Here is a 17,971-nt window from a genome sequence, read left to right as displayed (position 1 = left end):
GTGCTATTTTAAACAGAAGACAGATGGAGTGGGCTGCCCAGGACTGTTTTATAAAGATAAATTGGACGGTTGGACAGCTCTTGCTCGGGGCGAAACAGATTAGTTCAATATGACAACCTCTCTTTCCTCTTAAATCACTGGTTCCAGCATAATACATGTAATGTTCCAAATTTGGTTCTGTCTGAAAGGAAATCATTACTAATGAATCAAAGAGTAGAAGGATTACGCTGCTGGAAAGCTCCTCAGCGGGGGCAGTCCTGCTCCTCTCACAGTTTTGAAGAAGATCGTCGTCTTAACATCTGTTACTTCTACCTGTGTTTTCATAGCAAAACATAATTATAGAGGTTTACGTCTGAGTCATGAGGCGCCAGCGTGGCTGACATGACAGCTTGAGTGTTTCCATTCACACTTGTTGCCGTCATGTGAATATTGAATTTTTCTTAAGAAAAGATTAAAGACATTTTAAGGTGCTAAGAGCTATTATATGTGTATAAAATGAAGACTTTCAACCATTAAGTCTCAGAAGGAAATGTCTGCAGGAATGTTTATGCCATTTGTGAACCTATTGCTGCCTTCATATATTCCTATTATATAAGAAATGCATTGTTTCTGCTTTCAAATTAAAAGCAAATGTGCAAGACAGGAATGAGTTTTTGAAGCTGCTACTGTGAAATAATATTACATCATACGTTTTTAAACTGTTTATTCAATTTTGTAAAACTACCAAATGGAAGATAAAGTGTCTCAAGGGTATGTGTTAAATATGCATCAATAGGCACCTGAGCTGCATTAAGGCCTAGAGCAGACCCATTATTTTACTGATATTAGTCTGTTTAAAGCACATCAAATTCAGATGCTGATGAATATCAAAGAAAAGTGGATTACTTTTTGAAACATATTGTGATCGATCATTAAAGAGACGAGGACCTGACAGAAAAACAAAATAATTGACAAAGCTACAGCAGGTTTATCTAGTTGTTGCCTATTTGATTAAGTATACACACAAAGAATATCTCCTAATCTCATACATTTCTCTGTTTACAATCTCTGGGTGAACAATAAAATGTTACATTTCTTCTTTTCACACCAAGAACTTTGACTTAATAAATGTGACAATTTTAATTCTCATTCTAATTCTAATATTCCAAGCTAAAATCGCTCACTGTTCTTGATATTTTTCAAGATTTTGATAACTTTTTTAATAGCTAACACATAAAGACATTATGATCTCATCTGGCATCAAACTTGTTAAACACCTTTGGCGTTATCCTAATAGTTCAGTCCAAGTTCTGAAAAAGGTAAAAGGATGAAAGGAAAACAACATTTATCATGCAAATGTATTATGCATTATTAATGCTCTAGACATGGTAGTTTTACCAAAAATATATAATTATATGCATTTGAAAAAAGTACAATTCAGAGATTGTAGAGAAATCGCTGGTAGATGAATGTTAACATTAGTATTCGTTCCACAGCATCTCTGATTCCTTCTTCCTGCCTGGTTTCTTTTAGTGACCCAGTTTTTTTTGTGTGTGTGAATTTTTAAGTAGTGAGCGTTTGAGGATACTGTGTACAGGAAGTTTTACATGAAAACAGACATGGAAAATTTTTAATAAAACAGAATAAAACCTTCAGCAAACAGCCCAAGGGATTTAGATTGTTTGGGCTCTTGGTGTTCTAGATATTGATTTTCTTAAAATGTTTTTTTTACTTTTTTCACCTGAAACTTTTTATCATTAACTCTTGTTAAGTCCATTTAAGGAAGAAGATTCTTACACATTTCTCCCACTTTTTCCTCTTTACTTTGACTTTAAAACAAAAAGGCAAAAATAAATGTCACCATTAAACATCGATATCTGACATACAAAAGAAATGAGACTGCCACCATCAAACATCAAATCTAAAATAGACACCAGTGAAAAATAAATAACAAAAAAAGAGTCATCTCTTCCAAGCCAGAGTCACATTGTAGATGCAGAGTTACATCATTAGAGAGTTTCTATGATCTTCACATCAACACAAAGAGGCTGGTCACGTCGTCACACTGGGTCCAGCTTTATTTGAACCAAAACCGGTTTTGTTTGCCACCAGAAGGAGTGGTATGGAAATGGCCGTCTTCCTTCTTTCTCTCTGCTACAACGGAGCTTTTTCCTGATAGCAGATCCTGTAGTAGATGCTAAAGCTAGTTAGCATTGGGTGCAAATCCTGGAGTGAATGCTAAAGCTAGTTAGCACTGGGTGAAGAGTACCGATCAAGAATATCTTCTGATATCATGTAAGATAAATGGTTTTCTCTGCCATTAGCAGATTTATCAGCATGTACACAGAGTTGATTGGCAGCGCTAAGCCCCTCCTCTTGGCTCTGATTGGTTGTTTTTGCTGCATTTCTTCAGCAATAGTAGATATTGCTGTCTGGTGGAGGAGATTAATCATTTTACAGATTATCTGTCTCATATTAAATTGTAGCAACACAGTGACAATTTTAACAAATATGTTTTTAAAAAGTCACATACTGCAGCTTTAAAACCAGATTTTTTTCCTTTTTCAGAGGAAAGGAAATGGCCATTGTGACTGATTACGGCGGTACTTTGAATACACCACCACAGCATGGGCCCGACACAACAGGAACCAGAATCACAGGAATTACTTTGTGACACTTTGTCGCTTAGTAATTTATAACCCTGGCTTCTTTTTAGGGGAAACTCTCCAGGCCTCTGTGGGGAACATTTTACTTGAAAATGAATCTGAATAAAATACCTGAATAATGAGTAAGTTCTGTATTGCAACAGGACACATTTTTCCCCAGAAGTACATCGAGTCTAGCATTTCTGTTTGTGATCGCAGTAATTAAAACCTCATAGTTCTTGCTGACTCACATGGCAACCTGTACTTTTTGGAAAAATAATGAATTGTGTTTGTTTTCGACCGCTGAGCAAAAAGCAAACACCTGCTGAGCTTTATTGTTATTTACATCAAATTTTGGCCATTTTAAAACCCAAATTCTTTGCTGACGTGAAAAAAGCTCCCAGCCTGCTGTGATAATAACACCTGTGCTGACAATAAATAATTTGTATACATCATGCTTTTGGCAGTTTTCAAATAACACAGTTTGACTGTGACGGCATGAAGTTTAGTGTAACAAGAGTTAAAATGTTTTAATGTATTTTTTGGTTATTGAGATTTGCTGAGCTACCGTCATGTTTCATAATTTATCTATGACAGAATTTAAGCCTCTCTGCCTTTAAAATAGACAGTTTTCTTTCATTTAACAAGACATAAATGCTTGTTGATTTCTATTATTGAGGCAAAACGTTTTGACACCAACATACAGTATCAATATGCAGAAAGTTTAGGTTGTTATGAAGAATCATAAGATCAAATGCCAGAAAGGAAAAAGTGAGCTACAGGCTCTGGAGTCTGTAGCGCCAGATCTGTGGCCAGGACACGCCCAAACTTCTGAATCCATGAAAAGAAAACAACATTTCAACAACCTGCAGTCAGTGTTTAGACAAGAACGCATCACAATTTAGGACATGGCTCAGTTTCTGATAGTAGATCAAAAAATTAGGGGAAAAAATGTGATCTTGCTTACATTTTGTGCAATTTGAGTGTATTTAAAGTTCTGCAATTATTATTGAATTTCAGTATACCATCATAAACATGTTTAAAAAAAAGAAAAAATAAATTATATACCAAAGCAGTAAAGCAGTATGTGAAAAAACAAAACTTCCATACATTTTCAGTCAAGAATCAAAAACTGTTCATTTGGAGAAAATATCTCCTAACTATATTTAAGAATGTATTTTATTAATACATTTCACTGTAACATATCACTTTTCACAGCTTTCCTTCTTCCTAATGTTAGCCATTCGACATAGCCTGCTAATTTGGTCATTTCTGAACAAACAATTTGTGCCTTGTTCCAAAATTTAAAGTTACGTGGTTTTCACATTCTTTAAGTCATGTTTTAATTTATCTAAATATTGTCTTTTATGCTCTTATTTACCAGTCTATAAGGTTATGGCGGCCCTTCTTCAAGTCCTGGTCGATTTGAGAGCTGGACACAGAGTGAAGTGATCAGCTGACAGTAAATGATTTTTAACAAACTCAATTCCTGAAGTGGAGAAAGGTCTTTTAGTTATCCAACTGTACGATAAAACGACTTCATGCCCATTCATGACCCTGTAACTAGCAAAGAAGCAAACAAAGGAAAAAGTAACACATTTTTGTTGAGGCAAAGTGAATAAAAGCTAACATGTCGCCTTCAACTGATGTGAATTTGACATGTGAACAGTCAAGGAAGTCAGATGGAGCAGATGCTGGTAGCTAGCTAATTTCTGTGTCTAGCATTAAACTTTGGCCACGTCTTGTCGAAATGGAGAATTTCTGGAATGGGATTACTTGTGTTCATTTCAGAAATAGTGGAAAATTAAAGAAATCATCGAGTGGTGGAAGGCTAACAGCTACGTTCATTTTCATGCTAGCAATCTGAAGCAACTTGAACTGAAAATGTCCAAACCCACTGAATTCGACTTTACATTAGAGTTAATAACTGTCTACCATTTCATTTTGTAAAAAAAAAATTAAAAATTTGCTGTTTCCTCTGCCAAACAGCATCCCGGTTACTACGCTAACAATCTGCCACGTTAGCTTAAATGTTTCGTGGCGTGTTCCTCCAGCAAACCTAATGATTGATATACTGTGAACTGTAACATAGTAGCATTGAAGTTGTTAAGCTGAGAAAACAGCCACAATCCTGACAATGTTGTCTTAAAGTATAGACAGTAAATATCTGTCAGTATAGTATTTTATCTCAGAGATAGGAATAGTTTCAATTAAATTGTTAAAATCAGCTATGAGAGTCTGACTAGCCGTCAGCCTTTTACATCTCTTAGGATTTATTAACTTTTCCACAAACTCGCTGTGATATGACATCTGTCTGTTAAGAAAAACAGCAGAGCATGAAATCTTAAAAAGGTTTTACAAAAATGATAGCTTTTATGTCCCTGAGCCCCCTCCTCTCATCTGTGCCTATTAAGACCCTCTCTGCAGAGAAGGCTGTCATTCACAAGTGGGCAAGTAACCATAGCAATTGTACAAATGGCAGTGTTCGCTGCTGGCCACAAAGATGTTCTTCCTGCCACTGGTTGGTCTCACATTCTGGACTCCTGCTCTTTATTTTACAAGCAGAAGAATAAGCTAAAGGACTTTATTTCACTTTCCCATATTATACTAAATTTTTAGCACTTCCATGACATTCTGACAATTTTAATAATATAAAAATAACATATTTCTATTAAAATAACCCAGTTCTGCTTTATGCAATGGCATGTTAGGACCATTGTTGATAAAAAGATAAAGGAGTAAATTTCTGCCAAAAATGTAATACATTTTCAAGGAAAAACCTGGAAATGTCTAATTTTGAAATGTCAGAAATGTTTGACTTTTGAAAAATTTTTGAAGTAAAAAAATTTCAACTTTTGATTCTAAAACATTTCCATGTTTTTAGGGGGAAAAAACTTGAAGTTTTTTTTAGATCAATTTAAACATTTGAATTTTTTTTTAGCAAATTTTTGACTTTTCAAACATAGAAATTTTCTTGTTTTTCTAAAAAAAAAATAGATAAATAAATTCTGAGATTACTTTCAAATTTTCTCAGATTTTTTTCCCAGTCAATTTTCAGATTTTCAAATTCAAAGTTTTTTTCTACAGAATATCTCAGCTCAAGCTCAATGTTTCTCTTTTTTTTGTTGAGGAAATGTACTCCTTTTTTTTAATCTACATCGGCCCTGCTACGCTGACGTAGCTTCAGGTCCCAGAAGGTGATATATAATGTCCAACTCTGGCCTGGACTCCACATCCTGCATCAATGAGCCATTTAATTTCAGTCTTTCGCAGCAGTTCCACATTCACAGGTTTTCATACAAAAGTTTTCACGTGTGGTAGCCACCTATCAGAGCACTGAACACAATGTGTTATGACTAAAACGACTTGAAATGTGCACCCATAGTTTGGTAAGAACACAATATGAGCTGTGACTTTTACAAGGGGATACATCAACATTTAAACCCTCTTCATTTCCTGCTGTTATATAATCTCAGTTTGCAGTCTTCATATCAGCAATATAATGCAACAATCATCTTCACGCTTGAAAATATAAACCTTTTATCGTTATTCATCCAGAGTTTCAACAAAACAGAGGCAGAAAGTTTTATTCTTTTTTGGCAGCTTAATCTGACCTTTGTGAGTGTTTTGACTCAAGGTGTGCCAGGTTTTCCCTCTCTGACACCTTCGTTCCTCAAAGTGGGAGCAAATCCAATATAATCCCCTCTGATCCACCCAGAGGTACAGTTTGATGGAAGATGGGATGCCAGGCAGCTGGCAGAGTGAACGAGCTGCTGGGTTTACTGCAGGTGAGCGCCCAAGGGAAGAGAAATTACACAAAAATACTTTTTTTTTTTTAGTAAAAGTGACATCTTTCATTGTGGCCGAGTGGCTAATAGTACATTTCTTCCTTTAAGTGGAAGTTTGTAATTAGAAATCAGTGAGATTTAAAATTGAAATTTTGAATTTGTAATTGTCACTTAGGAAAATGAACTTTTACTTCAGTTGCTCCAGGTCTTGTCGATTGATCAAATGTTGGTATCGTGCACTTACTGCACTTACTGAGGCTATTGAGAACATTTTAAAAATGCAATAAGTGCCTTGTGCCTTTTTGATTGGTACGACAAGATTTCAACTCTCTACACTTTGAATTGGCAGGGACAGTCTCTGTACTTTCAGCAAACAAACACTTCACTCAAAAAGACCAAACAGATGAAGTCTAGGCCTTTGTCTGATGTGTGTAAAGTTACATCTAACAAAGGGTTTTCTTTGATATTCCTTACACGCTGCTCTCATCTTTGTCTCTTTGGTTTTTGCCCTGTTTGCACTTCTCCGTTTCCTTCCCCGGCAGGGAGAATTCCCGTCCTTCCGTCTCACCGTGCGTCGTTCCGTTGCGTAACCTCCCCATGTCGCCCAATGGCAGCTGGGTGGAGTTGAAGGCCAGAGGCGGGATGGTGTTCACCAGTATGAGCTGGAGAGGCTTCTTCTCTGGCTGATACTGGCAGCGGATGTACCGCATGAAAGCTGTGCGGTACGTCTTGTTGAAAAGTGTGTAGACCAGCGGGTTGACGGCCGAAGACAAGTACCCGACCCAAACGAAGATGTTCAGCAGACCCTCCATGACCTCCGGGTGGCAAATGTTGTGGTGGCACACGACCATCAGCACGTTGGTGATGAAGAACGGGCACCACATGACCACAAAGAGGAAAAACACAACTCCCAGCACCTTGGACGCCTTCTGCTCGTTGCTGATGGACTGCATGGTGCGTCGTCCAAACACCGACCCGGAGATGCTCTCCCGGGCGCCGCCGAGACCGCCGGCGCTTCCTCTACCACCGGCCTCTCGGCTAATGGAACGCCTGAAGAGTTTCTCGGAGGACAGGGAGCTCTGAGGGAAGAAGCTCAGCGTGAACGTGGTGCTCCATTTGGGCCGCGGGACGAGCTGGTCCAAGCAGAGCGTGGCCTCGTTCTGCAGGGCGTGGATGGTCAGGAAGTAGGTGACGATCATGATGGTTAGTGGAACGAAGAAGGCGATGAAGGAACCCACCAGAACAAACTTGTCGTCTGTCAGCAGGCAGTTTCCGTTTTTAAACACTTTGGAGTGGTCTCTGAGTCCCAGCACGGGAATCGGCATTGAGATGCCTGCAGGAAGGGAAGGAAGCAGAAGAAAATGTCAGAAAACTTCAATTCTAGCTTTAATACTCAGGTGGGAAAAGCAATAATTTTTGAAAGAAAGTCTTGCGGAGTTGAGGCAGTTTTGCACATGTCAAATTGGGGTGAAAGCAAACGTGGAAGAAAGTTGCTCCAGTCAGATGAGACCTAAATAGAAGATGTTGACCTAGTTTTCACAAAGTTATGTTTGGCAGAAAACTTACTCTGCTCATCAGGAAGGATGAGAAACTAGTTGGTGTTAATGGGAAGATGAATGGAGTTAAATGAATTGATCTGGAAGGGTTTAGATTGAAACATATTGATGGGTTCAAGTGGTCCATTCAAAGCTCAGACCTAAATCTAACTGCTATGTGGCAAGACGTGAAAACAGAAGTTCACTCTATTCAACCAGATTGAAATTGAGCTATTTCACAAAGACAATGTCCTGAATGTGTAAGGCTGACAGAGACGGACCCCAAAAAATACTTGTAGCAATAATGTGATCCTTTGCAACCCGCTACGAAAGATTGACAACTTTGGGGTATTAAATTTTTTACTCACACAGAGAAGAAAATCTAGCATTGGGAGAGAAGCCGTTGAGTCATCATCACTTAAAATCTCCTGACAAAGTCAGCAATTTGTATCAAATTTCCCTTTCAAGATTTGTTTGTTTTTCATACCTTCAATTGTTTGTTATGGTGTCAATTTATCTTCTCATCTACTGCATTATTTGGTTTCCTATACCAAAACTCCCACATCAGCAGATTAGTTTGACTAAACCTCATCAGATATTGTTTTGCCAAGAGGTTTTGTATGATGATGAGGAATTTGTACCTGACATCAACATGATAAACTGAGAAATTCTCCCCCCTGGTGCGTTCTCATTATCAGCTCCATAACAAAGAAAACGCCAGCGTGGAGAATAAAGGGAGTGGAAGTATTTCGGGGTGGAGGCTGGAGATCTTCAGTTCTGGCAGACTGAAAATGTGACTCGCTAATGGGAACAAGACGGTCAGAGACGGTTCACTTTCAGTATGTTTGGATCTCTAACAGGACACTGAATTCCGCGGAGCTTTGTCATCTGTATGAGCCTGAACAGCCCAAGAATCAAAGACTACAGGAAGCAACAAGTGACAGTGACATAATGCAGCGTTTTTATGTGTAATTTAGAACCATAAAGCAGAATGTCTCTGTCGTGGGAAATGGGTCAGAGTAAGTGGGAGGACAGATTGTCATTTTTTCCACTTAAGCGGATCAACCTTCGAGCAATTATTGTATGAAAAGGTGCAGTAATTTGTTTGGGTTTTGTAAGCCTTGCGGCCTTTTATCAGATTCTGTTCCTGTGCTTATCTCCATATGCGCATTGCTGCCATTTTAGCCCTCATTCTGCTGCTTTATTAAGTTATTTGCCATCACTATGTTGTTTCACTGGACCCCTTATTGCCTTTTTCCATCTTTCTGAAATCACATTCAGCTGTTTTGTTCCTATCGCCTCCATTGTTTGTTGCTTTGTCAGCGTCTGGGTCACTGTTTGTCTCAACAGGAATGCAGATCCTCCCTTCACATTATTGCATATATTGTATTTCTACAGCACATAGTTAGTTGATCTGCACACTATATAGATTTGTAATCATCAAATTGATACATTTTTGCAACTTTGCTATCTGAAAAGACTGCTTTGATATATTTGATAATATAAAGTAGGATGTCACAACTACCAAGCAAGCAAAGTCTGCATGCCAATAACCTATTTAAAAAAATTTAACTTCATTTATTTATATGCATGTTTGAGAAATCCTTTACCTCTCATGCTAACCATTCAGCTGTGCTAAAGGCCTGGGTGGACCTAGCTCCGCCTTCAAGGATGAGGCTCCTCCTCAAAGCTGCAGTTTCCAAGCTTCCTCCTCACAGAGCAGCCCTCTGGATTAACTCCTCCACTCGGTTCCTTCAGACTAGCCAGCAACAATTAGCAGATGGTAGAAGTGCACATCTGCTGAGCTCATTATAGGAGCTGCTTCTAAAAACATTGCTAACGGGTTAATAGAGGAGCCATGTTGTGATGACTTCCTGAAGGCGGAGTTTCAGAAGGCGCAGGAGTTTCTTAAAGAGACAGAAGTCATTTTTTAAAAGTCATATTTGCTAGAATATATCATTTTGTTTACAGCTGAAGATAACATAGTTACTTCATTGTGGTATGAAATGGTGCCATGTGCAGCGTGGAAAATACATAATGATGTCCCTTTAAGAAACGTTTCTATATAAGGAAACCCAGCAGATTGCATCGAGTTGTTGACTCAATGCAGCAACCTGTCATACACTGATGAGGATTTATTCACTTTCACATGCTGACGGTTGATGTAGCATTTGTTAGAAACATTTTTTCGATTAGCGAATTTGTCTCAAACATGCATATATACACAGCTTTAGAGAAATAATTATTCTATTTGTTCTGTTTTTCTTCTTATTTTAGTTTTAGTGTTTCACGTTCTCCTGTCTGCAGTTCATGTCAGAGATGGTTTACGAAATGCCAGGAAAAGGTTTTAATGAGAAAATAAATCCTCAGGAGTCTTGATGGAGAGCAAAACATGCATGTCGCTAAACAATGATTGCTGTCATTGGTCACAGTGACATTATTTATATACATGGTTTTTGAGTCGTTAAAAACCCCTTCAGCGTATCTCACTGGAATCATAAAAAAAACCCACCTAAAGCTACTTTCTGTGTTTTCCGTCTTCCCCAAAGTCCCCTGGATGGCAAACCCTCCACTTAATATTCTCTGAACACAACAGACAAGACGGCAGAGAACCTGACAGAAGTGAAGGAGAAGATAAAAAGAGATCAAGTGGTGGGAGGAAGAGGAGGGAGAGTCACGAAGAAGACGAAGAGGATTTAGCAGCCTGAAAACTGATCAGGCAAACTGAACGTAGCCTAACATAACGCTCGGTAACAGGAAACGTCATTTTAAAACTGGACAATTTGAAATGTCCTTTAAAAAATATATCTAATCTTTTAGAAAAGCAGGAACCTGCTTCAGCTACACCTGCTGTAACTCTGAGATGAAGAGCAAAAATATCATCTCAATGGAACCAGTAGTAAAAATATGCTCAGTTATTTTTTTAAAAAATACCACAATTAGCTAATAAGCTCACCACAGATAAAAACAAACAAAAAACTTCCAATTAATATAAAATGTAATTTTTTGTATATAAAAAATGGGGTTTGGTGCATTTGGTAAAAGGTTGACCAAACTAAGCAACAAAAAAAGATTCAGTTACATTAATAATCCATGTTCAGCTGGTAAGTCAGAGAAATAGCAGCATTTGATTGACTAGTAATTTCATCTTGATTGACGGGGCAAAGAAGTGAATAAAAAGTGAAAACCAGAAGCCGTTCATGTTTTACTCACTTTTCCTTTAACGTATATTTTCTTTTGTAGGAAATCTGTAAGCTGAAGAGCCATTTAAAGAAAATCCTACCTCTGGAGTAAATGCCAGCTGGCGCATGTGAAGTGTGAAAATGCTGCTTATTATCGCTGCTTATGATGGCGTTGGAATAAAAAGCAGAATTTTTATCTGAAGTGCTGATCCTTTCGTAACCCCGTCCGCGCTGCTTAATGGCCTGAACTGTGTCTTATTTTCATAAATATGTGAATGTTGCTTTGCGGTGTGATTATGGTCACGGTAATAAAGCACGGTGATATTTTGGCTGGACGTTTGTCTTCACTGGGTCTCATGTGACGTTTCTACGAGCCCGTGGAAGTTATTAGATGATCTATCAAAAAGAGAACAGCTGCTTAAGGAAACATGAAGGGGTTTTAATATTATGTTTTACAGAGGAAAGTAATATCAAGTCTGCACATATTTCTGTGCAGAAAAGTTTGTACAACACTGATGTGTCGCACTTAGGGATGTGAAAAGGTGACAAAGTGCTCAGGATTATGGCTTCCACTTTAACTCATTAGCATCACAAATTATTAGAAATGGCTTGGAACAATTCCCAGATTTAGACGATGTGTTGCTTTTTGAGATTTAACAGTCATCAGAGAGATTATGTTTTTTTTTTTTTTTACATTATATGCAGGTCATTTCATGATGTAACTAAGAGGAGTAATTACTTTCTCCCAGGTTGGTTTTTGAGACTTTTTCCCCTTATTGAATGAAATCACCATTTGAAAACTGCTTATATTTACTCAGGTTACCTTTATCCAGTGTTTATATGATTATCTAAAACATGAAAGTGTGACGTAAAAAGAGGCAAACACTTTTTCCCAGCTCTATGTTGTTACTGGTCAGCATTTTGGTAAGAACTTTTCATGTGGATACAAGCATAAAAATGAACACGTTCCCTCTTCAGGTCATATTTCCATCTGGCCACATAAACTTCAAAATTATGTTCTTTTTTTTTTAATGGCTGCAATTTTTCCCTATTTTAAACCATAATATGTTACATGTTATCATGACTTGGATGAACTTTTTCACATCATATGTTTTCAACTGTGGTGATCATTTTTTATGCCACCTTAAAGTGATAATATTCAGCCAAAACTGAAACTCCGGACTATGAGTCTCACACTGAAGGAGATAAAACTGTGACACAGAATGGTGGTTAGCATTAGCATCCGCTAATAAATTTATGTGTTTCGTGGTTTAGCGTTAGCAGAACTCTTTTTTTTTTTTATACATGTTTAACGGTTTAGCATTAACTTCTTATGCTAACGTGTCTATGTTTAGCGGTTTATCAATAGATGAGCTAAGAGTCTTGTTTAGTGGTTAGTGAACGTAACTTTTTGGTTTGCTGTGGTCACCACTGGCATGAACAACTGCCTCATTTTGTGCACACAATTACAGCCATGGTGGCCATTTTGAAAAATGTCCACCATATAGAGGAAACACAAGTTCAAGAAAATATGTTTTCTACAGTTCAGGATAAGAAGGCTATAATTTGGCACCAAAGGACGAGCAAAATCCTAATTTTCCACAACAACCGTGGAGATTGTCTCGGAAAAATCAAAACATTATTAGGAAATATAATTTTATTGGTCCAATCTTGTATGAGTTGACACCAAAAATATTATCTGTGATAGAAATTGGCAAACTTAGTGTAAAAATAAATATTCCTTCATGACCACCTTGAATCTTTTTAGTGGCTAAAATGTATTTTTAAATGTCCAGTGATCTGCTGCAGCATGTAGAACAGAGTTTCTCCAGTCGACTGTCACATGAATGGCCTTCAGTACGTCACTGTCGATTTCACCAGCTGGAGAATTTCACGACTGAATCATCTTTATGTGCTTTTTCCCCAGTGTTTTTTCAGGGTGAGTACAGACACTGTAGGCATGAGATGATTCAAACAGAGGAAATCCAGCGTTCAGCTCTGCCAGCCGCTGACGAAGCGACGAGCTGGGAGCCGATGATTCCTCTGAAGACTGAGAGCCTGAGGCGACATTCCATTTAGCCAAAGGGTACGGTTCCCCTGTGACGGCTTGTACCTGCCGTCATACGCTTCCTGTTGCTATGACAGCAGGTACGTTTTCTGGTCTATGTTGGTTTCTTTTCAGCAACACGTAGTATTCTTTCTACATCATGTTTTATAGATCTTTACGACTGAGTGAAGATTCATGTGGATATTTTTGCATTTAAAGGGGCGGTGTTATGTATTTTCCAGCCACATGGCGCCATTTTATGCAACAAATCAAGTGAATACGTCACCTTGTTATAAAAATGCTGTACAAGTCAAACTTTGCAATTTGACGCCTTAAAATTGGACCTCTGTCTCTTTAAGAAGCTCCTGTTCTTTCTGACACTCTGCCTTCAGGAAGTCACCACAACAGCTTTCCTCTATCAAACCTTCAGCAATGTCTTGATGAACTCAATAACACTCGTTTTCTGCCCCCTGAATGGTTTCCACGGGAGAATAAAGGATTTCTCAAACAAACATGAAATATTTAAAGTGCTCCAGGTGTGTTTTTGACAAGGTAGTAACATCACAGTATGATGTAAAGCTCAAAAATGTTGATTTTACACGATACTGCCCCTTTAAAACCTCTTAAAAAGAAACAGCATCAGTCAATTATTTGATTGATTATACAATCAAATGATCTGAAACATTTAATTGTGACATTTAGAAAGAAATGTTTCCCTTTTAACATTGTTGTATGAGCACTAATGCTTTGTGACGGCCAAATTTAAACTCTGGTTATCAGTGGAGACATGCAGTCAGAACCAAAAGGTACCAAACTCATCCTGTAGAGTTCATGTTAAACAAAAACATATCTTTCAAAATTTACAAAACAATTCAGCTTTTATCTGATAATCTCAGATGAACGGACCAAACGGTGACTGAGAAGTGATTTAAAAAAAACAAGTTCCATTTTGATCCTATAGCAGAATGTATAATAGATACAGTGAACCGTAGTGTATTACTTTGTAAAAGCAGTGTCTATTTTCTCATGTTTTTCTGTGAAGACACAACTTCCATCTCACCGAGTCATGAAGTGTCATTAAATGTGAATCGTCTTTACAAAAAAAAGAGATAATAAGAGATAATTACAGGGATGAATCACCCGGTTCAAGCCTCATCTCAGAGTTATGACAAGAATAGTTTAAGTAAACAATAAAAGGAGTTTTTTTTACCCACACATAGCCATTATTTGTTATCCACACACACGCTCACTGCCCTTTATTTTCCCTCTCTCTTTATTAATGCCAACCTTCCTCTGTAACTCAGATGTGTGTAACATCCCAGTCTGTTCACATCATAACCAGCAGCTGTGGTCAGATTACAGCGTTGAAATCCTGCTGCATTGTCCTGATTCCCAGCACATGAAGACACTTGGATCACAAGTGGCTGCAAAATTGACAAATGTTCTTCTAATGACAAAGAGCCGTCACTGTGGGGTTTTCTGTTTTCTTTTCATTTTTGCCAGATGTCAGTCCTACAGGAGCAAAGAGCTGGCAGCTTCTGACTCATTTTTCCAAGAAAAGCTGCTTTAAAGGGAACCGGCAGCAGAGTTAGTTCATTCTTCTGAGATGCAAAGGAAATGTGAATTAACTGACTATTATTATGCCAATTACAGAAAAAAAGAAAATGATCCAAAATGAATCATAACCTATTGATTTATGACCACAGATGCACTGTTCCTTATCAATGTGAAGAAAAATAAACACACACACACCAATGTTTTGCTTTGGTAAATAAAAGAAATCTTTACCTTAATTTAAACCTTATTTAATGTCATTATTTCTTATGTTACTCCATTGTTAACTGTTATATATTGTTACATATAACATTCATGTCTGTGTCTTTTGTTCTGAAAAAGACACAGACATGAATGTTAGCTAGCGTTAGCATTCACAACAGGTCGACGGGGAGAAAATGTATTGTAGCAGAGAGCAAGAGAGGGGGACTGGTGAGCGGTGCGTACACGGGCATGGTTGACAGCGCTACGGCCTGCCTCCTGGTGCTGATTGGTTGTTTCTAGTTGATACTGGGAGAAGGCAGAGATGGTGTCACGACATAGAGACAGTTGGAACAAATTCACAAAAAATACTTTTTTTTTTTTTTAAGTTGCCTGCTGCAGCTTTAAGGTAAAGACAAAGTAAAGGGTGGGACCAACTAATAAACAAGCTAAAAACCTAAATATTTGTGGATATTTCCACCAAACCTCTTCCTTTTTTTTCTCTTAATTCCTCATTTAAGTAAAATCTGTCCTGTTCCATCAGCCATCAGGCTTCATTAGGAATTAGTTAGACATTTGTTTTACTGATTTCACTTGTGTTTTAATCACATGATGCAGATATTGTATCACAAGAATGAATGTTTTAAAATTAATATCAACCTTTTAGTAAAAGTGAATCTCTGTCCATTGGAGTCTGTTGAACAAATTCAGAACTGACGACCGACCATCCATCCATCCATCCATCCATCCATCCATCCATCCATCCATCCATCCATCCATCCATCCATCCATCCATCCTTTTAAATGTGAAGTTTGCTCAAAACGTTAATATCCCAAACATCTCTTCAGTGTGTTGTCATTTCCAACCATCATAAGTTAATGCATCAGAGCAATAGAAACAAATCATTTCTCTATGAAAAAGTGTGTGAAACTTTGAGTTTATATCCTCTTATCCTTATATTTTGTGTCATTGTGAGTCTAACACGTAATTAAAGTTTTGCTTTCCTTTAGAAGAGGTTCAAAGTTCTGCCGTTCTTATTCAAAGTCCAGGATTGTTAAAATCTTGCACTAAGGATGACAGATCAATGTCTAATAATCAGCGATTCCATTTGTAATAACTCATTATGCAGCTTATGGCGGCTCAGACCTCAGACTAAAGTGTCAGAGGGATTTGAATTAAAACCTTAATTAAATAAAGATGGTATCAGACTGAGGTTGCATTACATTATCGCTATCATTTCTCACCTGTCAGTCTTCATTAAATAGTTTTCATATATAGAAGGGGAGAAAAAAAGATGTAAAATGTAAAACAGATGAAGTTATTTGATTCATTTAGATCAGATTTTTTATCTAATTCTGCCGCCGTCGCCGGAGCGAGGATTGATGTGAGCGTGTTCAAGCCAGACACAAGCAGCAACATTTCCACATCATTATGGAAAATAATAACCATCTGTGTGTGAGTCGCAGCAGAAGGCGTGAGCTGAGCATGAACACACACACATGGATGTGAAGTGTGTTTCCGCTGGAAGGCAGACGGCTCGGTGTTGGGCCTGGTGGGAGGGCTACGGTGGGCCGACCAGGAACTGGAAGCAGACCAGCTGATAAGCCAGTCTGTTTGGCCTTCTGCAGCCTGATCCCCCTACATACAGTAACACACACGCTGCGCTGCATGTGTGTATGTTGACCGCAGAGATCCCTGAGCTGGAGCAATATTTATTCATCAGACGACATACAAAACATTCTCATGAAACGACGAGCTATTTGGAAGTTTAAAGGGGCAGTACTGTCTATTTCCCATGGTTTCATTTCAACATCCTGTAGTTTTCCTTCTACATCAAGTTTTAAATTACTTTGGGAACATTTATGTGGATATTCTTGCACTTAAAGGAATACGGTTATGTATTTTCCAACCATTTTTAACTACATTAACTTCAGTTTTATAAAAATCATATATATTTATATATCAAATATGACTTAAAAGAAATTTGACTTTATAATTTAACATCCTAAAATTGGGACTGTCTCTTTAAGAAGCTGTTATTTCTGAAACTCCGCCTTCAGGAAGTCATCACAACTTCGCTCCTCTGTGAACCTTTAACACCGTTTTTACCAGCGTTGCTATGAGAAGTAGCTGATGCTCAGAACCACCGGGCTAATTGCTGATGGCTAGTCTGAAGGAGCTGAGTGGAGGCTTTCCAGGGGTTTGCTGCTCTCAGAGGCAGAAGCTCAGAAGCCTGGAAACTGCAGCTAAGAGGAGGAGCTTCATCCTGGAAGGCGGAGCTAGGTCCACCCAGGTATTCTGCACAGCTGAATGGTTGCCATGGAGATTGAAAGATTAATCAGACATCCAAGAAAGAATCAAGGCAACACTCCAGGTGTGTTTTCGATGAGGAGACGTCATCATCATGACATTAAGCTCAAAAAAGTTGATTTTACATAAAACTGCCCCTTTTGAAATAAAATCTGCATTTTTTTACATACCTGATACGATTTTATTAGAGTTTTTTCTAAATTGCAAAGAGAAAGTATTTTTCAAAACGTGACTTTTATTTCGACCATCCCTTCTCTGAGTTGTGCAACAGAGTATCAGGACCATGATATGGGAATATCTGTTTAATTCTAAGAATAAAGTCATAATATTAGCAGAATAAATTCACAACTTTACCAAAAAATTACAATGAAACAACCGTTTGAATAAAAGAGTTTCTAGAGTTATAAAGATCCGATGTGTCGTGTGGTTTTCTTTGAAACCAACACATTTGTTAAGAATCTGAAAGTCTTGCTGCTGCTGGTTAACAACGTGTTATCACAACAAAAATACTAAACCGACACATTTTTACCATTTTTCGTCGTTTCCAAAACAAGCAAAATTGCGACTGATTTCAAAATGATTTTTCTCTTTAACATCAAGCAAGAAGCCAGAGGCTGTGTGGGACTTTTTGGTGAAGATTAACATTTCTAATTCATGTAATTTATGCATTTTTAAAGATGTTCACACACAAACACGCACACACACACGTGTTTTCATGCGAGCATATGT

At 37.9% G+C, this 17,971-nt stretch overlaps 1 protein-coding gene across 11 annotated transcripts in view; it reads right to left on the bottom strand.

Annotated features, from left to right (window-relative positions):
• Positions 1 to 1,779: 1,779 nt before the first annotated feature.
• The window catches only part of htr2aa (5-hydroxytryptamine (serotonin) receptor 2A, genome duplicate a), a 122,573-nt gene continuing 106,381 nt past the window's right edge, over positions 1,780 to 17,971 (bottom strand). For all 11 annotated transcript variants that reach the window (XM_081599456.1, XM_081599434.1, XM_081599428.1 and 8 more), the window contains one exon: positions 1,780 to 7,745. In XM_081599456.1, the coding sequence (XP_081455582.1) occupies positions 6,883 to 7,745 (863 nt within the window). In that variant the 3' untranslated portion in view covers positions 1,780 to 6,882. The remainder of the gene's footprint in view (positions 7,746 to 17,971) is intronic.

The sequence above is a fragment of the Poecilia reticulata genome, chromosome 2, assembly GCF_904066995.2.
Source record: "Poecilia reticulata chromosome 2, P_reticulata-male-v2, whole genome shotgun sequence".
Taxonomy (NCBI): domain Eukaryota; kingdom Metazoa; phylum Chordata; class Actinopteri; order Cyprinodontiformes; family Poeciliidae; genus Poecilia; species Poecilia reticulata.
This window is presented reverse-complemented; position numbering and strand designations above follow the sequence as displayed.